General features: G+C 40.0%; 1 protein-coding gene across 8 annotated transcripts; it reads right to left on the bottom strand.

Annotated features, from left to right (window-relative positions):
• IGSF10 (immunoglobulin superfamily member 10) lies at window positions 1-27,798 on the bottom strand. Of its 8 annotated transcripts, none has more exons than XM_069104760.1 (8): window positions 27,455-27,591; window positions 26,695-26,934; window positions 25,225-25,419; window positions 23,715-23,844; window positions 21,094-21,484; window positions 10,206-14,531; window positions 8,637-9,537; window positions 1-2,207 (listed from the first exon to the last, which is right to left on the bottom strand). In XM_069104760.1, the coding sequence occupies exons 3-8, from the start codon at window positions 25,416-25,418 to the stop codon at window positions 302-304; spliced, it is 7,848 nt and encodes a 2,615-aa protein (XP_068960861.1). In that variant the 5' UTR covers window position 25,419; window positions 26,695-26,934; window positions 27,455-27,591; the 3' UTR covers window positions 1-301. The 8 variants fall into 8 exon arrangements, with proteins under 8 accessions (XP_068960861.1, XP_068960858.1, XP_068960857.1 ...); XM_069104757.1 differs by having other exon boundaries at window positions 27,450-27,586; XM_069104756.1 differs by having other exon boundaries at window positions 26,695-27,190; window positions 27,455-27,578.

Consider the following 27,798-nt stretch of genomic DNA (forward strand, 5'->3'; position numbering starts at 1 on the left):
TTTCTTATTTTGTGGGGAAATAGTTTTATTGGTCATTGTTATTTGTTGGCAAAATAAAAGTGCCTTAAGTTAAAGTTTGTTTTGAAATCCATTTGGTCATTGAAGAAATCAGTAGGAGTTCATCATGCAAGATTTTTTTCCAAGTTTTTTTTTTTTGCATGTCCATTGTAAATTTAATACTGTAAATGTATTTAATATCATTTACATGCCTATGGCTGCCTTTGATTAAACTTCTTCCCAAAATAGACTCTGTCCAGATGTAGAATCTGTTAATAGCTGTTCAAATGGTTACTTCCTTATTTCAGATCACTTGAACATAAGTTGTTGCATAATCACTCCCAAGCTGATTCTTTGCTGTACATGTGTACATCCCTGAATCTGAAGTCTTGGGGTTCTGAAGAATGAGTGTGCCTTGTGGGTAGAGTTCACTTCTGCTTGACCTGACTTTGCTTGCTGCAGAAAGCACTGAGCGGTCAGGCATTTCCCATGTGACTTCTGGTTTGGGTATCCCCAGAGCCATACAATGGAGTTGAATGGCTGCTCCAGTCAATGTGCGTATGTTCCTTGGGGGCCTGTTGGTAATCCGTGGTGGGTACGCAACAATCATGACTGGAATGGTGATCGCAGCCTCACCGATGCTGTTCTGAGCTTGACATGCATAGTTTCCCCTGTCATGGGGAGTAGCCTTGCTGATGACTAATGTGCCATTTTCGTGTAATGTGTATTTTCCATTAATTTGAGGCCTATCTATCACATGACCATCAGGCACCGTCCAGATGATGTTTGGTTTAGGGCTTCCATCAGACATGCAATGAAGGGATACAGACTCCCCAGTAATGCTCGTTATTGTCCCTAGCACATAGGTAAGAATAACAGGTTTCTGGCCAATTTCCAATATAATTAGTTTTTCAATGTAGCCAACTTTATTTCTTGCAGCACAACGATATTTCCCTGCATCATCCCTTGTTGGTTTAATAATAATCAAAGAGCCGTTTCTTCCTTGTTGATACCGGGAATTTGGGCTTCCACCAGAAAATCGTGTGCCGTTGGGTAAAAGCCAAATGATTTCTGGGGGTGGATTTCCATCCACAGAACAGTTTAGTGCCATGGGCTTCCCGGGCTGAGCTACAACTTTTTCATTAAATGGATTTCTGAATGTTGGTCTTCGTAGCATTTCTAATACCTTCAGCTGCACAACCAGGACACTCTCTCCACCATCATTACGTGCAATGCAGATAAAATCTGCAGTGTCACTGAGTCTGACATTCCTTATTTCTAGGGTACCATTCTTATGGACAGTGATCCTGCTCCCATAATAGGGAGCTGTGAGGAAAATGTTGTCTGGCATAATCCACATTATTTCTGGCGGAGGTGTCCCTTCTGCTCGGCAGTCCAGGTATTTCTTGGAGTGCTGCACAGCAGTTGTTTTGATGACCGTTTTGTTGGAATATAGACCATTGATCAGGGGTAGCTTGGAGACAACATCCAGTCTGTACAGTCTTGTGTCATCCCCACTTGGATTTCGTGCAACACACATGTACTCTCCAGAATCTAGCAACTTTACTTTGCCAATAGATAATGACCCATTGTCATACAACAAGTATCTGTCAGTAGAAGATGAAATTATGTCATTGGAAGGGAGCAACCAAAATATCTGGGGCTTGGGCTCCCCAATGACCTCACAGACAAGCACTGCAGTTTCCCCAGCGGTCACTCTAATGTAAGTCTTGTGGCTTTGTCTTATCCGAGGGGTGGCTGTAACAACTGTGAGGTGAACCTTCATTTCATCTTTTCCTAGAGTGTTCTGTGCATAACAGGTATAATCTCCTTCCTCTGCAATTCCAACCTTGTTGAAATACAAAGTACCGTTATCAAAAAGGACATATCGCCGAGCCCGTCGCCTGCCATCATCTCCTTGCATAACATTGTTTATCATTGTTCCGTCTGGCAGACTCCAAGATATCTCTGGCACGGGAGAACCTGAAGCTTTGCAGTCCACTTGGAAGTCCTTTCCATGCAGCACTAGCTTCTTGAAATGCTGTTTGTGGTCAATTTTGGCAGGTTTCATTCTCAGACTAACTTTCATCAAAATCAGGTCATCACCCATTTTATTTCTGGCCACACACAAATAATCACCTGCATCTTTTTCGGTCACTGCCCCAATAAGCAAGGACCCATTGGGATAGACATGGATCCGACTGCCCATCCTGAGAAGGGGAAAGATTAATTTTTAGTTTGCATATATCACAACAGAGAGGAAAGGAAGAAATAAAATTAATCACAAATAAACCTAAATTTATGGGTGTGTTTTCTGGAGCTCTTGCAGTTAAGATGCTTTCATTTTTAATGTTCTTCACTAAGTAGTGTGGGAGTTATAATTGCCGAAATGTTTATTTGTGGTTGTTATTGCGTAGAAAATCCACACAGTGCATTGAAACAGGTTTTAAAAAATCAAAAGCATTTATTGACTAGTCATGGTCTCACATTTCACATGTGTGAAGAAACTATAATTTTTTATTTGTGTTTAAAGTAAGAATTTTATGTTTCTCTTAATAGGGTATTGATGTGATAAAATGTTTACATTCTTTGAGAGAGAACATGCTAGGAATTATAGAATAATAGGAACTCCCCCCAGAGACCATTTTTCTGATCAAAAAAATCTGAAATCATTTTCATCTATCTAGCTAGTGCAGATAAGATGTTGCGTAATTTACATTTTGTGGTAGTGTTGTTATGCTTTCCTAAAGAAAATGCCTTATTTAGTTTACCTTCCCTACAAAGAGATTATCTGTCGAGCCACATAAGAAGCCTTACAAGAGCATTTGTCCTGTCACCTCAGAAGTGAAATCACCTTACACAAGCAGTTGCCTTTCTTAACCTGCAACATTTTCCAAGAGAACAAAAAACCACTTTGGAGGGGGTAACATAAAAATGGAGGAATGGATGAAATCCCTATGACCAATGGTCACTGCATAACCTAAGGTTCACCTGTTTTGCCACTAGATGGCAATGACACACTAGCAAGGTGAAATGGTGGTGGTTTTGAGATTATTTAAAATTATATATATATAATATATTTTTATATAATTATAAAATTATATATATTTTAAAAATTATAGACGTAGATCTAGAAAGAACCTTGTTCACTTATCTCAGTCATGTCCAACTCTTCATGACCCTGTTTGGGGTCTTCTTGGCAAAGATACTGGAGGCGTTTGCAATTTTCTTCACCTCATTTTACAGATAAGGAAACTGAGGCCAACAGGGTGAAGTGACTTGTCCAGGGGCACACAGCTAGTAAGAGACCGGGTTTGAACTCAGGATGATGAGTCTTCCTGACTCTGCACCTAGATGCCCAAAGAAGGGACCTCAAAGGCTACTAAATTTCCAAATTTTCATTTTTTTCCAGTAAACTGAAGCACAGAAATAAAATGACCTACCCAGGGTCACAAAGCTATCAAGTATCTAGGAGGGTTTTGAACCCAGACTTTCCTTACTCCAAGTCCAGTACCCTAAACACTACAAATCAGGATCTAGAACTGATGAATGAACAGATCATGGCCCTCCAGGTGACTAGTAAATGCCATATGTAGGCATGATACCATTTGGACAGATAAGCTGAAAGGCATAATTTGAGTGAAAATGAGAACTGCCTTTTGGTAACTAAGCAAAGCAACCTTATGCCAAAATTTTATTTAGAGATTATTCTAAAAGAGTCCAGGGTAGCATAATCATTTTTTTGAAAAATACTGAGCCTTTTTTGTTTTGTATTGTTTGTCTTGATTCACTGATGTGTTCTTTGTGAAGACGCCAATACTCTCCTTTGTCCTCTGGGGGAAAGTAGAACAAGCTTAATCTCTTTTCCATATATTGTCCCTTCCTTGAGATAACTTTTGAGAGCTTTCCTGTCTCTCCTGAGTCTTGATGACCTCATAACACTGCATTTGACCACTTTCCTTGAAACAACCTACCTGATCAGCTATAATATAGGAAATGCTTGGTTTTGCTCATGAAGCAAATAGATGGCACAGTGGGTTAAAAACAAAACCCACCCATAAGTCACCCGTAAATCATTGCTAGATGAGTTTCTCTTGCAAAGTAGCTTTTGAATATTTGTGTTTTGCCAAACCTGTATTTTTTTTTTTTTGCCTAAATCTAACCAGGCTGTTTTGCTGGCTGACTGCCACTGGGAGAAGTTTCACTCCCTCACGTTGACTTTGTGGCGTAATTTGGGAATGGAAGTGATTATCCTCAACAAGCATTATTGCTGTTCCTAAGGTGGCACTAAAGAAAATAATCTCCTGCTTTCTAGTAATCGAGATAAAAAATACAACCTTTTCCTTTAACAAAGAGACTTAGAATTGGGTGGAGGGATATCTTTGATTAATGAACAAACTACTATATATAGCATAGGAATAGCCCCTCTGAGTGACCCTAATTCATTTTTAAGCAAAACATTGAATCAGTAGCATAGCAGTTATGGAATGTCTGTGTAGGTGTATATAAATGGGCGGCTAGATGGCGCTATTGTGCAAGGTCAGACCTCGAGTCAGGAAGACTCATTTTCCTGAGTTCAAATGTGACCTCAGACACTAGCTGTGTGACCCTGGGTGAGTCACTCAACCCTGTTTGCCTCAGTTTCCTCATATGTAAAATAAGCTGGAGAAAGAAATGGCAAACTGCTCCAGTGTATATGTAAGTGCTTAACATGTTGAGAAAGGCAGCATGGTGTAGGAGATAGAGAGCTGGATTTGGTGCCAAGAAAACCTGGGTTCAAGTTCTCCTCATGCAAACTGGCTTTGTGACCCGGGGCAAGCCATTCAACCTCTGTGTTTTAGGCAACTAAAGACAAGTTGCTGACCTGCAGTAGAGAGAGCCTCATTGGGAGCTCCCTATGCCAATGAAATCAGCAGCCCAGTACCTAGCCTGGCCCATGGAATGTGTTTAATAAATGCTTGTTAACTGACTGTTAACAGGTTAACCCTATTCTTAATAATGTGCATGTGGATGTGTAAAGAGAGGCATTTTGGCAAAATAGAATACCAGCCTCAGGATGAAGAAAATCTGGATTTGTCTCATCTTTTACTCAGGCTGTGTGACCCTGGACAAATCACTTAGTCATTCAGTGCTCCCAGAGAGCTAGATAAGACTAGAAATTCGAGAACAGGTAAGGATCTATATTGGTAGCGTTTTTTCACCACAAGTGCCCTACAGAGAGGAAATCAAACTCAGATGACCTCTCCCAAAATAGGAGTATGAAGTCTTTAGTATTCCATATGACATAGCTCTCATGTACATTCCAACTCAATGGACCCAGATGTCCAGGTTAATATCTCTAATCTCGTCACCATGCTGCTAATTCAGCCTTGATTGACACCACCTCCCTCAGACTCTTCTAGCCTCTGATTGGAGGACTGGAGGGTGGAATACCTCCCTGTGTCTTCCTTTACAGAAAGCAGAAACTAGACTTTGTGTCTCATTCCACTCTGCATTTGTTGTTCTGTCTGGTTTCCGCTCCATGGAACAAGATAGCCCCCACACAGGGTCCCTCCTGGTGTCATCTCCCCTTTTCTTGACTCCTTTGGTGAGCTGGCTGCCCCTCCCCTCCCTGACATTAGATTGTAAGCTCACTGAAGATCGGTACTGTCTTTTTATGAATTGTATCCTCAGAGCTTTAGCCTGGCACACTTAATGAAATGCTTATTAGATTGTATGTATGTAATAAAAATAATACCTAGTATTTATATAACTCTAGAGTTTGCAAAGCATTGTACATATATTATCTCACTGGATCCTCACAACAAACCTGTAAAGAAAATGTTAATATTATCCTCATTTTACAGATGACAAAACTGACACTGGGAGAGGTTAAGTGACTTTCCCAGGGTAACACTACTAAATGACTGAGAAAGAATTTAAATTCAGCTCTTCCTGAGTTCCACCTCTTACTGTGCACCTAATTATATATACATATGTGAATATGTATAAATTATATAAATGTTTATATATTGTTATATAAATACATGTGTAAAATCTGAACTTGAATATTTCAAGAATGTGTGATTTTGTAGATGACTTCACAGAATATCAGTTGGAAAAAACCTCACAGGCCATCTAGTCCAACCCATACGTGAGAAGATTCCTATACCATCCAACAAGCCAGCATTTGCTTGGAGATCTCTCAAGGGGGAAACCCCACTACCTCCTGAGATAATCCATTCTATTTTTGAATAGGTCTAATTTTTAGGAACTTTGTTCTTATACCAACAGGCAATATCAGGAAGTGGAAAGACTCTGGATTTGAAGTCAAGTGGTCCTAGATTTAAGTCTCTTCCCTACCACTTTGGCCAAATCTCTTTGCCTCCCTAGCATCAGTGTTCTCACCTGTAATGAGGAGATGAACTAAGGGATCTCTATCTAGGTTCCTTCTACCTCTAAGCCTATGCTCTGCCTCTCTGGGACTTTGAACTGTCACTCCTAATTCTGTCCATTGGGGCTGAGCAGATAAGGCTAATCTGTCTTCCACATTACAGTTCCTCAAATACTTAAAGACAGATCTTGTGTTTCCCCCCTAAGTCTTTAAGCTAAACATCCCCGGTTCCTTTATATAACATGGTGAACTTATAAAAAGTGGCACCCAGAAATGAAAATAATAATCCTAATGCAGTCTCACCAGGACAGCTACAATGGAGTTATTCCCTCCCTGGGTCTTATGCTTCATTAAAAACCCCAATTTTTTCCCCAATGTATTGTTAGACTATTGTCTAACCATACCTTGAATCTCAAACTTGGGAAGTTGATTCTTGGAGCCCAGACATAAGACTGAAGAACGGATGCCTAACCATGCCTTAAATCTTGAACTTGTAAAATCGATTTTTGGAGCCTAAGTTAACTTTGCTTCACACTTACCTTTATTAGATTTCCTTACTACATTCAGCTCAACATTCTAACTTGCTTAAATCTTTTTGGCAGAGAAGTTTCTTCCACCAAATTCTTCCACCACAACATATTGATAACTTGGTAAATGACCTTCAGTGGTCATGGTTCCAGTGGTTGCCGTGGCTAAAATAATTTTGACCTGCTGCCAAACTGATGCTGAGACTCTCTGAACTTGACCAGTCTGGACCTTGGATAAAATACTGATCCCCAGGCCTATGCTCAGTCATGCCAAGTGGACATGACTTCCTAGAACTCACATTATGTTGATACAGCTTTCAAGTATCCAGGGGGACCTCCAAGGCACAGAAGAAGACTTTGGTATACATAGTATACAGAGAGATAAGTACCTCAGTAGCTTCAGTCTTATAAATGCCTTCTACTGAAGCCATTCTACAGGGAAGAGGCCATTTTGAAAGAACAAATTGGCTATTATAGTGAACTGATTTTTTTCTTTTGTGTCCATTGTATTCACATGGAGAAATCAGGAAATTATTTGCACTTACGACTTCTATTGTGAAAGAGAATTTCACAAATTCACAAAGATTTGTGAAAATCAAATGCTACATTTAAGGTATTGATCTTTTGGGTGTATAGGAGCAAGGTAACATTTCCATCTACTGATGTCTGAAGGTATTCTGTAAATACCACCTTGCAGATGCAAATAACTAGAAGAAACTTTTGAACTTCCCCTGACATTAAGACCATTTACACCTGGTTTGGGAGTAACTTCAAAGAGGAAAGCATTAAAGATATAGTTAGTGACTTCTATACTCAAGGCTAGGATTAGGTTAATGATCTTTTCCTTCTACACACGTTCTGCTGTCTGGTATGGTATCTGCATCATTCTAAGACCACCAGGGGTATACATTTGTAGTGGGCAAAGTGGCTACAAAAGCATATCAACTTTCCAGGCCCCTACAGTATCATCATACTGCTGCTACCAGACCATCTTTTTGTTGCCATGTTCTAAAATGTCCCCTACCCTGCCCTGTAATCCAGTACTTCAGCTCCTATCCTGGGAATTTAGCCTTCTGATTGACGAGCACTCACTACATGACTGACCAAGACCCACCACAGTGCTGCTCCCAGGCTATCTTTATGACATCACCCGACCTCTGCTTTCTACCCCTAGTTCGGTTGTCAGTGGATACAGTCAAGAGCACATGAGTTCAGATCTGGCCTCAGACTCTCTGTCACTGTGCAAGTCACTTAACCACTGTCTTTATCAGCTTCCTCATTTGTAAAATGGGATAATGATAGCTCTGATGAAATATTCCCAAAATACCTTGCATTGTCATCATTCTTGTTATTCTTAGTATTGTTACATTTACATTCACTCATACACTAAAAATTCATCACAGGATAGGTCTGCCTAATAGAGACCAAAGAAAATTTTCTTCTTATCCATCCACTGATGTAGGGTTGCTATTTTTAGTTACTCCTGGTGTGGGAGTACATATTAATTCCACCCCAGTTTAACTATATTAATTTAAATAAGAAGGTGACTCATTGCATCAGAAGCATGCTACTTGGTATTTCTTCTCTGGACACTTTTAGAAAGGTAACCTATGACAAATGGCAATTTGAATTCCTTATTTGTAGGCTATATATGCCTTCTGGGCTACTTACCATTTTGTTGTCTTCTGGTAGCTGTGGAGCTAAATAGCTTAACAAGAGTACAAAGGTTTTATATTTACCTATGCCATTGGTCCACAATTGCCTTGGATGGTAACCTCCAGATTATTTTGGGCTTGGGTTCTCCAGTAGCTGAACAGTTCAGTAGCAATTTGTCTCCAAAGTTCACTTCAGTCAGTTTTTGGGAGGCAGTTTCTATCCTGGGAATGGTATCTCTCTCTTCTACTATTAGGTTGACTACCCTTCTCTCTGAACCAGTGGAACTGGTAGCTATGCATTCATAGATCCCCCTGTCCGAAGAGGCTATATTTCGTACATAAAGGGTCCCATTTGGAAACAGGAACCACTTGGCGTTTATAAATTGTAAAGGTTTCACTTCAGTGCCATCAAAAAGGACCCAGTGAACACTGGGCTGAGGGTTTCCTTTAGCTGTACAGGGCAGTTTCATATTTTCACCCCATATCCCAGTGATAAATTGTCTCTTTTGTTCCAAGATAATTGGTGGTGCAGCAATCACTTGTATCTTAACTAGCCATGAATCCATCCCGGCCGAGTTATTGGCCATGCAGGTATAAACTCCACGGTCATAAACAGTGAGCATGTTGATGACCAGAGTCCCATCAGATTTCACCATGACCTGGTTGTTTGCCTGAGATGATTCTGAAACCACTGTTTGGTTTGCTAGAATCCAAGAAATTTGGGGAGTAGGCCTTCCTTCCGCTCTACATTTTACTTCCACAGAACTACCAGAGTGGGCAGTAATTTCCTTTGTTCTGCCTTCCAGGATCCTAGGAGGATAGGCTATCACGGACAAAGTGACATGAAGTCGGTCTGAGCCGTGTTGATTGGCAGCCACACACAGGTACTGTCCGCGGTCCTGAATCTTCACATTCTGAATGAAGAGAGTACCATTAGAGAACACTTCAAATCTGCTCTCCTGCTTTTCTTCAGATAAAACAATTCCTGATAAAGATGAAAAGGAAAACACTTTGAGTTATGGGAGTCTGATATGCTATGTTTTGTATAAAGAAGAACATTTTTAAGGGAAGTTCAGTTTCTCTTAAAGTGACAGAAGGAAAGATGACTTTCAGTCAAGATGCTTTGAATGAATGAATATATTTTAAATGAAGTATACATTACATAGTTATATTAGTCAAGGAATTGCATATATTTTTCATTATAATTAACTATAATTGTGTTTAAAATTCTCAATTTTCAGCACAATTATACTTTCATGCATCTCATTCTATCTTTGTTTCTACAGTTTTTCACAGGTATTTTTCTTTAATTTACTCATGTCAACATGTATAGATATGTGCTTTTGAGAATATGAAGGTAGATATAAGAACAGGATAGCTATGTTATCTTCTCAAAGGAGACAGCTTTATGTACACAGTTTTGCTAACCTCAAAACACTAATGACATCTACAAAATGATGCAGATATGTTCCTGTTTTGTGGCCAAATTACACTAAATAAAGCAAGATATTTAAAAGATCCTGGTGATTAGTTTGGATTAACTATGCTTTTGTTACCAGGAGGGGTTCTGGGAAGGTTATTCAGAAATGACTGTGGCATGAAGGTTTTTAAAGAATAAATAAAATACTTGAAAATAAACACAGATCAAAGTACCTGATGAGACTCTGGTCCAGTAAATAGTGGGGGGAGGATTACCAGTGGCTTCACAAGGAATGAAGGCATCTGAATTAGCCAGCACTGTAAAACTAGCTGCTTTGCCTCCAACTATCCTTGGCTTTTCAAATCTTTTTCTAGATGGAGAACCTAAAGTCTTGGCAGTGGTTGTTTCTTGAACTGATATCTGATCAAGGCTACTTTTGATTACATTCTCTTTCTGGCCTCCCCTCTTTGGAGTGTGTTGAGTCATGCTCTCTGGGAATTTTATTGTAGTCAACATATTTGCTACTTGTCTTTCACCTCTTTCAGCAACTTCTGGATATGATTGGTGCCAAAATAGGTTTTCTGTCCAGAAAGGAGTAATCTTCTCCTTAGAGCTTTGTGATTCAGTTGTTGTTAGTGGCAGTGCTGGCATGGGATATAAATCAGCATAGATAAAGGGTGTTGTTCTAAAAGAGGATTCTGTTTGGGGATGTGATCCAGAAGGTGCTTCAGTCTCAGACTCAGACATGTGTTGGTCAATATGGAGACTTATGGTTTCCTGTGGCTTTGGTTCATTATGAGCCACCATCCCAAAGGGTGTGATCGGCACTTGGTCAGTTACCTCACTTCTGGATAAGGGAATGGAGGTTGCTTTGGGTACTTCCATGCTATTACTAATTCTCAGGAATGGAGTTTTGCTAGTAAAAGTACTTTGCAGCATTTTAATGGGTAAGGTCATGTTAGTATCAGTTGTCTTTGTTTGTGTCTGAGTACTTGATTTAGTTTCATTTATGTCTGTAGCATTAAGAGTTAGTGAATGAAGGCTAGTTGAAGTTGAAATTCCTTTCATGTCTTCTGAAGGAGATTGGGTCACAGTAGAGATGCTGGGACTAATTAAAGGTTGAACTATCATTACATTGGGAGGGGCTGTGGTTCCTGAAGAAGCAGTAACAGAATTCTCAAATTCAGTAATGCCTCGTGGGGTCATAATAAGTTTCTGTGGTCTCCTTCGTCTTTGCCCTTTCCGTCTCCCAGGTCTGACTGTTCGACTTCTGATGACAGTGGCTGAGGGGTGGATAGTAGAGGGAGAATTTGTTGACATAAAGCCATCTGTACTAGATAAGTTTTTGATACTTTCAGTATTTGGGTAAAAATACAAAGATGGAAGATCCGTCATTGTCAAGAGATTCTCAGAGCTGGCTCCTTCAGGATTGCTGTCTTTATGAGTGAGTTTCTGAGTTATAGCTGGGATTTGGATCTCTTTTAATGAGAGAGTTGTGAAATGGAAAGAACTTCCATCAGTGAACGTGACTGGGGACATTTTAGGAGGAACTGTGACTGTATTTGTTTGTTGACTTGATTGATTGAGGTTCTTAAGCATTTCTCTTTGGGAATAGTTGTTCACAAAAATTTGGTGCCAAGGGATTTTTCTTCTAAAAGCTCTCGTAAAAGTTCTCAAACTAGGAGTAGAGGAGATGGAGACAACACTTGAATGAGTTGTAAGATTGGGTGTACCTTTTTTAGTCACACTGGTTCTGGGAATAGTGTTAAACAAAGCTGGATGACTAATGTTCATTGAAAGAGTTTTTTCTATATCCAGGGATATAGTGGCAAGGGTCACTAATTCATTCTTTGGAGTTACATGTGTGCTTTCTGCACTGAAATGTCTTATTGTGGGGGTTATTTTCTCTAATTCTACATAAGGCTTATCTTCCTCTTCAAGTTCTGATTCTGGGTTTGGGTATGAAGTAGTGGGTGCTGATGTCACTTTTGCAGACTCCATTTTGGGGAGGGTGGCATGTTCAGGACTTGGAAGAAGCAAATGAGAAGGAACTGTGGTGAGCATCATTCTAGATGGACATGTTGGGCACTTCAAATCAAGTTCTGTTGGAAGCAATGTTGTCCTTTCTTCAGGCAGGACTTTGAATCTTGATCTCAAAAATGGATATCTATGTCCTCTGATGTTTGGGATCCTACCTGGACTGATAATTCTCCTCCTGCCCCAAATTTTCTTCCGCCTCCCAAAATGTCTCATTAGTGGGGTAGTGGTAGTTATATCACTGGTGGCCCAAACTTGATTTTGTATCATCATTGTTGAATCTGTGGGAAACTTAGAGGTAAGAGTTTTTTTAGTATAATGGGAATAAAAATTATCATTTTTTGGCTCATTCTCTGTCGTTACAGATACGTGGTAATGAGAAATTTGATCAACAGAGTCTCTAAATGCATGGTCTTTTCCATGAAATATAGTGATGTTGCTATCTCTGCTAATACCATCTCCTGATGTTGTGGGAATGCTTTTTGAATGTTCATTTCTTTCCCATAAAGGTTGCTTATTTCTCAAGATTTTGATTGTAACAGGCATCAGAGAAGAGATGGTAGGTAACTGTTGAGCGGTGATGCCTTGCATATTACTTGATGTGCTTAGGTTAAAGTGTATTGAAACAGATGTAGATAAATTTAAATTTGTATTTAATGTGAGTTTTTCAGACCTCTCAGGTTGTGAAGTCTGTGGACTGACTATTGGAGAGGCTTCTATTCCAGGAGTGATACTGGTTTCAGAGCTGCCTGGTGGTGTTATGGGATCTGTAGTCACTGAACTTGTTGATGTCTCCAGAGCTCTTGTTGTCAACAGCAGGAACTCTTCATCTAGGGCCAAGACACCAGATGATTCTTCTCCATCTCCAGGGAGCTTTGAGAGTAGAGTGACTTGTGTAGGGGGTGTGGTTATGACACTTCCTACTTGTTCTGGTGTGGCTAGTTTTTTAGCTTTTTCCAAAAATGCTGCCCATTGTCTTGGGTCAAGTCTTCGAGAAGAAGGAGGAAGTTGTCTTCTATGTTCCCTAAAACGTCTGTTTATTGGATCTCCACGGCGGCGATATGTGAGTTCACCGTGATTCTTCCTTTTACCTGGATTTGAAATGTCCTGCTTTGTCACCTTAGCCTCTGGAGGCGCTGTGTTCTGTACTGCTGGTAACTCCTTGAGGTTTGTGGTAGTGGCCTCAGGTTCCTCCTGGCCAGAGCCATTAGCTTCTCCATCTTGATATTCTAGATTGTTCCCTTTCATATCTACTGATACTCGGAAAATCAAAAAATCAACACCATATGGATTAGCTGCTACACACTGAAAATAACCACTGTCTCGCTCAGTGACCTTCAATATTCTCAGTGTACCATCACTGAGAATTTGCTTGTTTCCTAAAGAGTGATGAAGTACAGTGTTTCCAGGGAGAACCCAACTGACAGAGGCATCTGGGATCCCAGTAGACTGGCATGGAAGGTCGAGTGTCTCACCCAAAGAACTCATATGAGGAGCCCCATTTATGTGATGAGATCCCATATCTGGATCCACCACTGTAACCCTATATGTGAGGATATCTGCATCATCATAATTGATGCTGATACAGTGGTAGAGTCCAGTGTCAAAGCCATCAGCTGTCTGCAGTTCAAGCTTTCCAGCTTTATCTATTAGAATTCTCCCATCCTCACTAATATAAGGGGCTCTCACTTTGCTCCCATCTGCAAGAACCCATTCTAGGTGAGGACTGGGATCTCCTTGGGCTGGACAGTCCAGTTCCATGGTCCCACCCACTAAAACAGTACGCTCCAGCTTAGTAGTATTATCTCTGGAAATCATACTCCACTTGTGCTTGACTTGCCCTTCTTTTTCATGAGGTACAGTCATATGGGCATCCACCAAGTACAGGATGTGCAAGGTGCTGAGGGTGGTCACAGTCCTATCTAGTTGCAGTGAAATCTGCTCCTGCAACAGCCATAATGGATCAGCGCTTAGTTCTGCTTTTATATCAGTAAAAATATCTTCATTCTTTTCAGTAATCTGTTTATATTTTTGATTGAGTTGGGGTGTTTGGGTAAGGGGAAGTGCTCTCTCTAGCCTCAGCGGAGAATCACTATACATGGCTAGAATTCGCCACAATGGCTGGATGTGATGGTGATCTATGTTACATATGAGGAAAGTGGAAAATGATGTATTCAGTGTGACATAGCCACTCCCTTCAGCAAGAGAAATGGGTGATATCTTGGAAGGTTTCTGGATACTGCAAGCCAAATTAGCTTCATTCCCAGACTGGTCTGTCAAGTTCATAGTTATCAAACCTAGTGGTGCAACAAAGTCTTTGGATAAGAGAGATGTGGCATCCCCCTCTCCTGGTAGAGTGAGATTCTTCATCTTCAGGGCAGAGTCAATGACTGGCTTAACACAAGTCAAGGCTTCAGCTGAGATCTCAGCTAAACGTTTGCCTTTGGATTTCTTGGGATTTGTGCATAGTGGACATTGCAGAAGAGTGGAGGAACTTCTGTCTCTTTTGCATTTTATTGTATCTGTGAGGGGCAGAAATATCATAATGTGGCCATTTTCTAATAATAACTTCTATGTCTAAGAAGTAATCCAAATGATAACTTCTACATTATAGAGAACAATATATCCGTATTATACAGTAAATTCTATATCAACATCAATTCAACAAGCATATATAAAGTCCCAACTTTGTGCCTGGCACTGTGTCACAGTATACTACAAGATAATTACATTTTGAAGGTGAATCTATTGTTCACATTAGTATGAATTTAAGTTGATGTGTTATGCCTGTTGGGGTACTAAGGATTTTATTTTGGAAGGGACCTTAAAAATAGTTTGATGTACCACTTTCATTTGACAAATGAGAAAATTGAGGCTCAAATTTGTAAAATTTCCCCAGTTCATGCAGGTAGTTAGTAGCAGGAACAAGTAGCATAGTACTCTAGAAAGAGTATTGGGTTTATAATTAGAGGTCTGGGGTTAAAATCCCAACTCTATCTTTATTACCATGTGACCTTGGGCAAGTCACATAACCTCTGGATTTCATCTATAAAATTAAGGGATTGGACTAGAGGACCTCTAAGGTCCTTTCTGATTCTGAGTCTATGATCATTATGATTCCAACCTAGATTCACTGAATCCAAAATCCAGGGTTGTTGGGTTTCTCCCACTGTGCTGTGCTGCCCAATGTCACTTATTGGGGCCTCCCAGTACTTAGATTTGACCACATTCATAGAATTATAAACTTTCTGACCACATTCATAGAATTATAAACTTTCATAATTGGAAGAGATCTCAGTGGTCATTTGGCTCAATCTGTATCTGTAAAAGAATCCCCTAAATCTGAAAATCAATCAATAAGCATTTATTATGTGCCTACTACATGCTGAGTAGTATGGTATGTGCTGGAGATACAAAGGAAAAACCAAATTCCCTGCCCTCAAGGAACTTAGATTTTAATGGAGGTGGATATCATGTACATATTTAAGTAGATATAAAATACATTCTCCACAAATTCAATATAATATTTGAGATGGGAGGCAGTAGCAGGTGGGGAAAGGGACATTCAGAAGTTCAGGAAAAGACTCACAAAGGAAATTGTAGCTTGAGGTTAAGCCTTGAAAGAAGTGAAGGATTCCAACAGGTGGAGGTGAGGAGGGAGGAGATGCTAGGCATGGACTCTAGCCTGTGCACAAGCTCAAAGCTGGCACATCAAATGTCTCTCTAACATTCTAAACTTCTGTCTGAAGACCTTCGCTGAGGGGGAATTGATGGCATCCTGAAGCATGCTGCCCAGTCTACTTTGGGATGAACATTTATGAGGAAGCCAGAAATTTGCCCTTTTTGTAACTTGCATACATTTCTCTAAGTTCCGCCTTTTAATCTTGCTCAGTCTCAGTTTCCTCATCTATAAAATGGGGACCATAATAGCACCTCCCTGTGGTGGGTTGTTGTGAGGATCAAATGAGATAATATTTGTAAGGTGATTGCCAATACCTGGCACTTAGTAAGAGCCATGGAAATTCTGACTGTTGTTATTACTAGGTAGATACATCACAGTATGTCTAAGATGCTAGAGAGCTAGCTGTAGAGGAAGGAGCCTGACCTGTGATTTCATTGCAAGACATATCACCCTCTCATACAATGCATCTGTCCTGGGACTTTGTCTCAGGAAGTGGTCCTGGACACCGAGAGGGGAAGGGTTTTATATTCATCTCCAAACTAATCTCAGGTATTAATGAAGGAATGGCAACAGAAGCTTCAGCTGCACAGAACAAGCCATCAGAGATCTGAAATGTAAGTAATTCCATTTCCTATCAATTCAGGCAGACAAGAAAACCTCAAATAACACTAATCATTCTCATAGTGTATGGCATGTTCCCTCTGATTTGACCCACACAACATCTCTATGAGGAAATCAGCGGAGTTGTTGTGATGTGTCCCCACTTCACAGGTGAGGAAATAAAGCCCAGAGAAATCTATTACTTACCAAAGGACATATAGCTAGGAAGCAATAGTGCTGGGGTTTGAATTCAGGACTTTTGACTCCAAATCCAAACTTGCCCAAACTGAACTATTTATTTATACCATCTTCATTCTAAGATGATACCCAATGATGATAAATTCATTTGATGACCTGGAGTCAGGAAGACCTGAGTTCAAATTCATTCTCAGACACATACTACCTGTGTGATTCAGGGCAAGTCACTTAACCTCTCTCTCCCTCAGTTTCCTGTAAATAGGAGCACCTCCCTCCCAGCGTCACGATAAAATGAGTTAATATTTGTAAAGTGCTAAAGTACCATGTAAATGCCAACTGTTATCCTGATTTTTAAAGGATTTGTTTTTAATGTGAAGGGAAAGTTTCTTTTCTGAACCTTTTTTTCTTTGCCTGTAACATTAAGAATGGGCAGCTAAGTGGACCCATAGGAGACAGAGTATCAGTCCTGGAGTCAGGAGGATTTGAGTTCAAATCTAGCTTCAGACACTAGCTATGGGACCCTGGGCAAGTTACTTCAGCTTCCTCATCTGTAAAATGAGCTGGAGAAGAAAATGACAAACTATTCCAGTATCTTTGCCAAGAAAATCCCAAATGGGATCACAAAGAATTGGAGATGATTGAAATGACTCAACAACAAAAATAAGAATAATAATCCTTATACTCCAGGCTATTTCCTCAGAAGTAGGCATTCACTACAAATCAGCACTTGATTTATTGCTCTGCTCATTGTCTAGCCTTGAGAAAGTGATGGAGAAAATGGTAAAAATGCAAATTACACTGTTAAAAGTTGTGGGTACATTCTCTCCTCACCAAGGAGAGCTGATTGTTAAACATTTATCAGCATACCACTGGTTATATTTTCTATTTCACAAGTTTGGGGGGGAGGAAAGGGCTAAGAAAGTGTGAGCTTTGCCTCCCCTGGGGTCCTCCTAACTTGTGCACACCAATACACATTACACCTACACAGAACTGTGATTCTGGCTGCCTTGTCATCTGGGTACCATTCACAATATGAACTCGAAAAATTTATGTTTATCTAAGGTTATAAAAGCCTGTGTGGTTTGGAACCTGATCCATCTCGTGTAGCATACTGGGTGAATAATAAAAGCAGGATTAGAGAAATACAGTAAGTTATATTATTCCCAATACAATAGTGATTTCAGTAGGCTGATTTAGAAAATGGAAAACATCTGTCTACACATGAAGATAGTGGTAATAAAAATTAGGCAGAAAGTAGTAAGAAATAAAATAAGTAAAGAAATAAAAAGCATATGAGAATGGAATGGGCTATTGATATAAATGCCTTTTTAACAGGTGGTAAAATTGAAGCATGACAAGAGGGCTTGCCCTGGGATAACACAGAATAGTCAAGCAATGTGGGATGGACAACATGTGTGGGCATAGGTACACACAATTTGCTAATAGAGTAAATGGATAGTAATTGTAAAGGGGAAAGCACTAGCAGTTGGGGAAACTGGAAAAAGCCTCCTGAAGAAGGTTTACCTTGAGTTGAGTTTCAAAGGCAGCCAGAGATTCTAAGAGATAGACAGGATGAGGGAAAGCATTCTAGACATGGGGGTGGTCAAAAGCATAGAGAGGAGAGATGGAGCATACTGTGTGAAGAACACCAGAAAACATCTATTGAGGACCGACTATGTGTAAAACCCTGAGGGAAATACAAAGGTGAACAAGTCCTGATACTTTAATGAAAGTTCTGTCTGATCAATAGAAGAGATGAGACACGTACATGAATAATACTTTCCAAGGTAATCAATGACCTTGTTATTATTAAAGACAACAGGCTTTTTAAAATCTTATCATCCTTGGCTCATCTCCATATCTTTACACATGATTTCACCATATCTAAAATGTTCTTTCCCTCCTCTACCTTTTGGAGCCCCTAAGTCCCTTCTGGGTTCACCTCAAATGCTATTACCTACAAGACACCTTTCCTGATTTCCCCAGTTGTTAATGTTCTTCCCTGAAATAAGTTTGTATCTCTTGTATTTCTGTCTTCAAGCTGGTTTTTCCTAGCAGGATGTAAACTGCTTGAGGTCAGAGATGATTTGGTTTTTGTCTTTGTCTCTCCAGTGGCTAGCCTAATGCCTGGCAGACTTTGACACTGGTTAAGACATTCTCCTATTGAATACTGTCTTCTCCCTCAACTACAAAGACACCATATTCTTTGAGTTTTTCTCCCACCTCTCTGCCTCTTCCTTCTCTATCTCCTTCCCTAGTATTTTATCCTCTTCCCATATTGTTAGTTGGATGTTTCCCAAGAATCTATACTTAATCCTCTTCTCTCTCTATTTTCTCCCTTGGTATTTTCTCACTCCCATTGCTTCAACCAATATTTCTATGTAGAAAATTCCCCAATCTCCACCTTCAGCTCTGGTCTCTAGTCTAAACTCTAGACTAGCATCACCTAAAACATATATTCACTTGACTGTCCCACTGGTACCTCAAACCTGACATTTCCAAAACCAGATTTGTGATCTTTCCTCCTAAATCAGCTTCTCCCAATCCCATTATTTCTGACTGTGGCCCTAGCCCTCTTCTTTCTCCCAAGTTTTTATGATCAGAGTTATCTTTTAATTCTTCATCTCCCTCACCTCACAGAACCAAACAAGTACAAGGAACTGTCAGTTCAATCAATCAATAAACATCTGTTAAGCTATTACTATATGCCAGGAACTGTATTAAGTGCTGCATATACAAAAGAAACAAAATACAGTCCCTGCCCTCAGAAAGCTTACAATCTAATAGGGGAGACAACATGTACACAAATATATACAAACAAGTTATATATCTATATCTATATCTATATATATATATGATAAATAGAAAATATTTAGCAGAAGGGAAGCATCAGAATTAAGTGAGATTGGAAAAGACTTACTGCGACAGAATTTTAGTTGAGACTTCCAAGAAGCTGAAGAAGCCAAGAGGCAGAGATAAGGAGAGAGAACATTCTAGGCATGGGGGACAATAAGAGAAAATGCCAGGAGCCAAGAGATGGAGTGACTTGTTCATGGAACATCCAGGTGGCGAGTGTCAAAGAGTATGTGGGGAGTGAGGGGTAAGGAACCAGGAAATATAGGAGAAGGCCAGGTCATGAAGGACTTTTGATGGCAAACAGGGCATTTTGTATTGCTCCTAGAGGCAATGGGGAGGCACTAGAGTTTGTTGAACAGAGAGGTGATATGATCAGACCTACATTTTAGGAAAATCCTTTTAGCAGCTGAATGGAGAATGGATTGGAGTGGGTCTACCTCTTGATCGCTTTCCTTCTTATTTATTCTCTCTAGGTTTCTAACAAGTCTTTCAGACCCAGAACAGAAGGTTGCCTTTGTAGGTTCCTTTGACTTTTGAAGGAAGGTGGAAGATGATGGGAGAACATGGTCAGGGATAGGAGCAGCAAATATTGACAATGAGAGGTGAGAATGTGCTTTAAACAAACTTGACGTCTTTTTCCTAGGGCCAATCTGATGTCAGAATGTTAAATTGAAAATATGTAAGATGATTGTTGATTTAAAGAATTTTTATAAGCAATATAAAAGGGACTGTGGTATAGTGATGCTCACAGGGTCACAGAGAAAGAGAAGCAGGATGGAGTGATGGAAAGAGAGCCAGTTTCAAAACCTGGATTCTGGTCTGGATTCATGACAATATGAACCAGGGAAAATCAACTAACCGCTCAGTTTTCTGAGGCAGAAATTATCAAATTCATATTGGCCCAGCACTCTACAGCGAGGCCTTAACTAAATTTAAATGTAAGTAGGAAATATTTAAATAAATAAATTAAAATATAATAAGACATAGATAATGTTAATATGTGGTTTTCTATGTCAATATGTCGCTACAGGGCTACATGTATGGGTGAGTGATTTCTGTTTCTATTGGAGTTTGACATCACAGTTGTAGGCAGCTACATAAGACAGGATTCTAAATCTTTTTTAATGTCACAGACCCCTTTGGCAGTCCTATGAAGCCTATGGACCCCTTCTCAGAATAATGTTTTTAAACATAAAACAAAATACATAGGACTATAAAGAAAACCAACTAGAATGAAATAGTTATCCATTTTAAAAAATCACTTTCATAGATACCAGGTTAAGAAATCCAGCTAAGACTATGAACTACAAAGAAGGCACCAACCTACATTGGGAGAGGGAGTTAGTTCTCTTATCCAGAAGTTCCCTATACCAACAAAATCAATGATGCAGTCTTTATCTCATAAGAAGTGTTCCAGGGGCGACTAGTTGGTGCAGTGAATAGAGCATCGGCCCTGGAGTCCGGAGGACCCAAGTTCAAATCTGGCCTCTGATACTTAACAAAAAAACTAGCCATTTGACCCTGGGCAACTCACTTAATCCCAATTGCCCTCCAAAAAGGAAAAAAAAGTGTTCCATAATTTCATTGATAAACTCAATTTCCTGTCCAGCTATAAACTTCTGTTCTTTTTCCATGTCTCTCTGGCTTTCTCTCTCTCCCCCTCTTTCTAATAAAACACTGCCCCCCCCCAGTAACTTGCCTCTAATTACTCAAAATGAAGAAATAAAAGAGAATATTGATTCTCCTACCTGGATTCTGCTGTATCCAGTCTGGAAGCCAATTTAGCTCACAGTCACATACCCAAGGGTTTCCATGCAGGTAAATGCTCTCCAGTCCAGTCATATACAGAATCATCTCCTGTGGAATGGAGGTCAGGAAGTTGTCTGACAAATAGATGTACTTTATGAATGAAATTTTAAATATCTGGAAATAGCTCAAGGAGACAAAGGTATTGGGATGGAGTTTGGTGAGTAGATTTCCTTCCAGGTGCACAAGCCGAAGGGAGGTGAGTCCATAAAAGGTCTCTGGGTTTATAAACTCCAGATTGTTATGGTCCAGGTGTAGCCGAGTCAAGTTCCTGAGGCCATGAAAGGTATCTTTGTGAAGTCTTCTGACTTTGTTGTAGCTCATTTTTAAAACCTCATGAATTAAGAAGAAAAAGAAAAAAAAAACAAATTAGCTCAGCAAACTATTGTTTCCACGAGAGAGAAAAACATTGGTATTTGGCTGCCTGTTGACCTTGATGGATGTTGAACCAGAGATGGAAGGAATAGCACGATGTTTTGTGTTTTTTTCAAAATGCTTATCCCCAGTCTAATACATACAATACCCAGACTTTCAATCATTATTCAGAATGCAACATTCTTTAAGGATGAAAGTGAAAACCAGTTCCATAATGGCCCCTAGTTATGCCATATTGAATGAATGAATGAATGAATGAATGAATGAATGAATGAATGAATGAATGAACGAATGAATGTTTTCTATGATCCGGGCACTGGGCTAAGTGACGGCTATGCAAAAACAAGCAAGCAAGATGTGTAAACTTTCAAGCAACTTACTTTGTAATGAAGGAAGGAAAGACATAAAGGAGAGTTGGGAGTGGGGAATGATTGTGCGGCCACATGGTTTGGAAATGGATGAAAAGTGACATGGAGGAGAGCTTCTGGGCAAAATAAAGTGAGAAAATAAAGTCTATTATCAGAGCCCAGAGTCACAGGGGCAGAGTCTAGGTTGCAGAGGGAGAAAGTTGAGGAAAGTAGCCTGAGTGCAGATGGCAGGGCTTGGAAATGGTCATAAAATTATTGGTTTTATTTATTTATTTGGTTGCTTCTTTGTTTAGCTCATATCTGTGATATCATTAATAAAAGGAATTCCCAGTGAGGAATTCCCTCTAGGAATATAGGTCAACTGACCTTCATCTTATAATCTTAGAGAGTTTCTTGTGGAAAACAGAGAGACTAAATGACTTTTCCAAGGTCACACAATCGATGGGCATCAGAAAGACTGGATTTGAACCTGTCACCCTGACCCTGTCAGCCATCCTGATACATCACACTGCCTCTTTCCATATTGATTTGACCTGAGAATTAGCCAATGATAACATCACAGGCTGCCTTGATGGGAGACATATGAGTTTAACTCATGGTCAGAAAAGCAGAGTGGTACAGTGCAATACAGTACAGTACAGTATAGTATAGTGATTTAGTATAGAGTTGTATAGTAGAGCTGGACTTAGGTTAGTCAGGAAATCCTGAGTTCAAGTCCTGCCCCTGACACTTACTAGCTGGGTGATCCTGAGCAATTCACATCACCTCCATGAACCTCAGTAAGTGGGAATAATAATATCCTCAGTACCTATATCACAGGGGTCTGCTAAGGCTTAAATGAACTAATATGGAGTGTCCTACAAGTCTTTGTAAAATTTGATCTTAATAGCTTAAAATTGCACTAAGGCTTTTGCAGCACCCCACATATGTAAAGCTCTTGAAATTTTAAAACACTAGATATTGGTCCTTATCATTATTATTCAAATGTTCTTGGACAATTCACTAAGACTCAAAAACTCAGCTGCTTCATCATATATAAAATGAGGAGGTTGATCTAGATGGCTACTAAGGTTCCTTCCAGATCTAAATATCCCAAGAGATCACTACTTATTGTTTTTGTTCAGTTGTGTTCGATGCTTTGTGACCCTGTGAGCCATATTATCCATGGGTTTTCTTGACAAAGATACTGGAGTGGTTGCCATTTCCTTCTCCAGTAGATGAGGACAAACAGAGCTCAGGTGACTTGCCCAGGGACACATAGTGGCTAGAAGTACTAGTTTTATCTTAATGTCCCTGAATTCTATTAGGATTCCAAGTGAATGCTACTCAAAGCAGTCTCTGGAGTAAGTTTAAATACTTGGCAATCTTCAGGAATAAAAATACAGTATGGTTTCATTAGCTTAAGCTAGAAGAAATGTCACTTCATGCTATGGACTACAATTTCCAAATAGAACTGGAAAAGTCAGCATATTGCTTTCTCAGGTATGTAATGTGTCTCTTCCTCCAATCCACAAGTGACAATCTCTAGAATATGAGGGAGGATAACTTTTTGCTTTTTTTTCTTTCTTACCTGCACAGCGTTTAAACCTGTAAATGTGTTATCTAGGATGGCACAAATAATGATGGTGATGATGATAATAATAGTAGCTAGCACTTACATAATGCTTTAAGGTTTGCAAAGCACTTTACAAATATTACCTTGTTTTATCTTCACAACAATCTTGGAAAGTAAGTGCTATTATTATTTCCATTTTACAGAGGAGAAAACGGAAGCAGACAAAGGTTAAAGGTCACACCTTGCCTTTTTTTTTCTTCCTTACCTGCAAGGAATGTAAATCTGTAAATGTCTTGTCTGGGATGTCACGAATTTCATTACTGTGCAGCATCAGCAACTCCAGCTTGTACAGGCCAGTAAAGTCTGTTTCAGTCAATTTAATCAAGCTGTTGTAACTACAAAAAAGAGAGGTTTCCAGTGCTGTGTGTAGTCCAACAAAGAAAGCTCAAAAAGGAAAAATGAAAAACAGCACATTTTGCAAATGCATCCATGAAATTTTCTTCTGGATCCAACAGGATATGATAATCATTCAAAATTTATAAATATAATTTGTGTAAGAAGTCATACTGGAGGCTTTCCACAAAGTAAGTTAGAAAGACGGGAGTTTTACCTCCTTTAGCTTTGCCTACCAAACAAAAGTGGGTCTTCCATGTATAATATTTGCCAAATTATTCATAAATTTTTTTTCTTTGGAATGGCAATTAGGGTTGAGAATTTTCAAGATCATATTGAAGAATGGTTTTGAACAAGTCGTTAGCCATTGAATGTGGGAGACAATATCACAAAACTCTAGATGATCTTTCATTTAAATTTCAATGATAGAACTTTTTCCTTCTGAAAGATAGTTTAACAATGAATGTATTGTAATGTTGTCTGTAGTCTGTTATGAAGATCCTAAACCTTCCTTTTTAATATGGGTATACATAAACACACACATATGCATTATATACACATATGCAGACACAGTGTTCAGTTAAAACTATTCAATACTGACCTATTTAAAAAAGCTCTCTATGCCCTCCCAAAGGGAAATGGATAAAGGAACAGACATTGATACAGTTGATTGCCATTTCTTTAAAAAATGTTTCACTAATATAAATCAATTACCACAACAAATAAGCCAAAGGAACTTAGTAATCCTCATCTAGCAAATATATCTCATTATCAACTGGAGAGATGTGACAGCTAAGTATGAAACTCATTTAGAATATTAACCTACTTGTAAAATTTTCAGGAGGAAATTTACTTCCCTGGACAAGTGATTTAAACTCCCCCCACACCAGGACTCCCTGTAAAATGAAGGGGTTTGATTACATGATCCTGAAATCTCTTCTAGCTCTGCATCTATGATTCCAAGACCCTAGAATCATGAGTAGTATTACCTCACCAAACAGCCAGGATTTCTAATTCCAAGACTAGTGTGTTCTCTACTATACCAATGCTGCTCTGTATCTCCTTCAATATGTAGGGACTTGGTCTGTTTACCCCTCCTCCTTTGCCTCCTCTCCCAATCAGGAATGAGGGGAAAAGGCTCAAAATAGTTAATATGAAAATACAAACTCTTAAAAATTACTGAAACCACCACCAGATTTTGGTTAGTTCTTGCACTGCCCATTTCCAGAAACTGGAAACAATATTTAACTTTTATTTCCCATTTCTTAAAAGCTGGGATTCCCTTTATTAGTGACCTCCTGATGAAGCAGACATAATTCTTCCCAGTTCAAGGCAGCTCAGGTCAAAGACTTACAAAGAGAAGAGGAGAGTGTTTCACCTACCCCAGGTTAATGCGTTCTGCATTGGCAGGGATGGTATCTGGGATGGTAGTGAGATACCGGAACGTGCAATGAACCTCTGTTGGGATATAACAAGCGCAGCGGCGGGGGCAGGCACTGCCATAGGGAAGGGTTGCCAGGCAGACACTGACCAGAGAGGCCAACAAGGGAGGGAGTTCTTTGCCGTTTACTTTCATCCTGAAACAACATCTCTGTCAGCAAGGACAAGTACAGATAGCCAGACCCTGCATTCTCCCTTCTCCCTCCCTTCCCAGAACATAAACACAACTGGTCAATCTTGTCCACGACATTCACAGACAGACTTGTTCTTGGGAAATCTATACTGTCTGCTATCCTCAAATAGAGCTCTGTCATCCAGAGGAATATTTATCATCAAGAAAATTCTTTCACAGCTTCTCACTTTCTTAATGAAAAGCAACAGGGGGACATGTTATTTAGGAGTTGTTAAAAAGTGAAACTGGAGAGCTTAATGAGGATCCAGTTACCACTGTATCTCACTGTATGTTATTGGGAGTGTTTGTAAATTGTCTTTGCCTGGGCCCTGGCCAGGCAGAACACGTAGGCTGCTTTATTGCCAAATAATGACTATAAACAATAGTAAGGGATTGGATGGGACTGAAGTAGCCTTCAGTGTTGGGCTGCAGAAAGAAATTCAGAGACTTTGCAAGTGTAATCCTGCCCTGGTTCCATAGAGAATATCCTAGCCAAGACTCTCTCTCTGTTACCACCTCTCTCTCCTCTTCTTCCTCCCTAGTCTTCCTCTAAATGTTGTTGTTCTGTGGAGCATCACCAGGGGTAAGAGGCACACAATCTCTCACCAGGAATCACCGTTGTTGCCAAATGTTGTCTCAGCATCAGCAGCTAAACCTAATTATACCCACTCGCCACCACCACCCCAGAGCCTAAGGGTTGCCCTGAAACCTTCATGCTGCTGCTGATGACAGAAATGATTCTTACAAGATGTTTAGGAAGCTTCAATGAATTGTTTCCTTCAATATCTAGCTCTGTGTGTGTGTGCCTTTAGCTATATGATTTAGTAGAAAATAACACTGATGTCAAAGTGCTTACAGGATTTGCTATAAATTTTGTGTAACTAGGAAGCTAACTAGGTTTAGGAAACAGAGATGTAAGAGCCCTGGCCATATCCAATTTAATATGAGTGCCTAGGTACTTTTGATAATTGATTACTAAACATTTCGTAACCATTTGATGTTTGGAAATAGCCTTCTCCCCCCTTCCTCCCATGTATACTTAGATTAGCAAAAGCATAGTCAACTTGGAATGAACTCCTGGGTTGGAGACTAGAAGGATACAAAGGCATTAGACCCTCAGATCTGGCACAAAACGGGAATGACTTGGAAGAAAATCAAAGAAGAGAGGTTAAAAGGGGGGAAAGGAATTTTGCAAAAGCTGCACAACATATGCAACAAGAGAGAGAGAAGCTGACAATACCTGAGAATCTTTTTTTTTTTTTTGTATGGCAGATTAGTCTTTCCCAGTCATTGATTCTTCCTGTGAGATAGTCAGAAAGTGACTAGGAGGAGAAAAATTCTCTGAACCAAAGGTGCAGGATGCTTGAAGAGTTCCTTTTGCTTGGCAGACAAAGAATTAATACTCCAGGCAGAAGGAGAGAGGAGCAGCTTCAGGGTGATGCATGTGCCCCGAATAATTGCAGGGAAAGTGATGTTTTAGCTGAAGAAATATTTAAAAGAAAGTATAGTTCTTTGGGATTTAGTCTTTCTCCCTGGAAAAAAGTTTTGTTTGGTTTTTCGATAGTGCACTTAATGCCACTATCGATGTCTCTGTTGCCGCCCCCACCTCTTCCCGCCCCGGTCTCAGGAGCTTCACCTCAAATTCTAATTCCTGAAAACTCACAGATTCCAAAAATATGGGTCTCCACCTATTGTTTCCCTTTCTCGTGAACGTTTCTTGAGCCTGGCTTCTGTCACTGAAACAGAAGGAGTTTCCCTTGTTGCTTTCGGTCTCTCTTGACTTTCTCCCCCGTGTGTCCTCCCATCAGCCCCATCCCTCTACCTCCCCCTCTCTCCCTCTTGTCCGCTCTCCTTCTCCCTTTCTCTCTCTCTCCACAAAGTCCCTACTCTCCAGGCTAATCTTGCCACATTCCCCCTTTAGCCCCCTGTTCAACCACGTCCCGCTCCTCCTCCTCCTCCTGTACCTTGCAAGAAAATGATTGGACGACTCCTTACCTTACCTCTTTGCCCAAGCAGCCAATAGGCTGGTGCGTTTCCAGCTGCGGTCCGAGCTGTACAAGGCTAGAGGCTCTAAGGCAACTCCTGGAGAAGAAGAAACTGTCAAAAATGTGCAGAGCCAGTGAATGAAGTTCTGGGAGGGAGGGACTCGCTGGGGGAGTGACATGCGTGTCTGGGGGATTTTACTGAGGGGCCCCAGAGCGCACAGATAATAAACGGCTGCAGTCAGTTTGTTTTGGTTTTCCGAGAGGGCTAGAAAAGTTTCTCCACATGGTAGCGGGCATGCTTCCTTTCAGAATGATCCTCAACCTCCCAAGAATACAGTTTCTCTAGGAATAGTCTTGCT

The sequence above is a fragment of the Petaurus breviceps genome, unplaced genomic scaffold, assembly GCF_028583685.1.
Source record: "Petaurus breviceps papuanus isolate PSGF00001 unplaced genomic scaffold, PetGlider_PUasm1.0 688, whole genome shotgun sequence".
Lineage (NCBI taxonomy): Eukaryota > Metazoa > Chordata > Mammalia > Diprotodontia > Petauridae > Petaurus > Petaurus breviceps.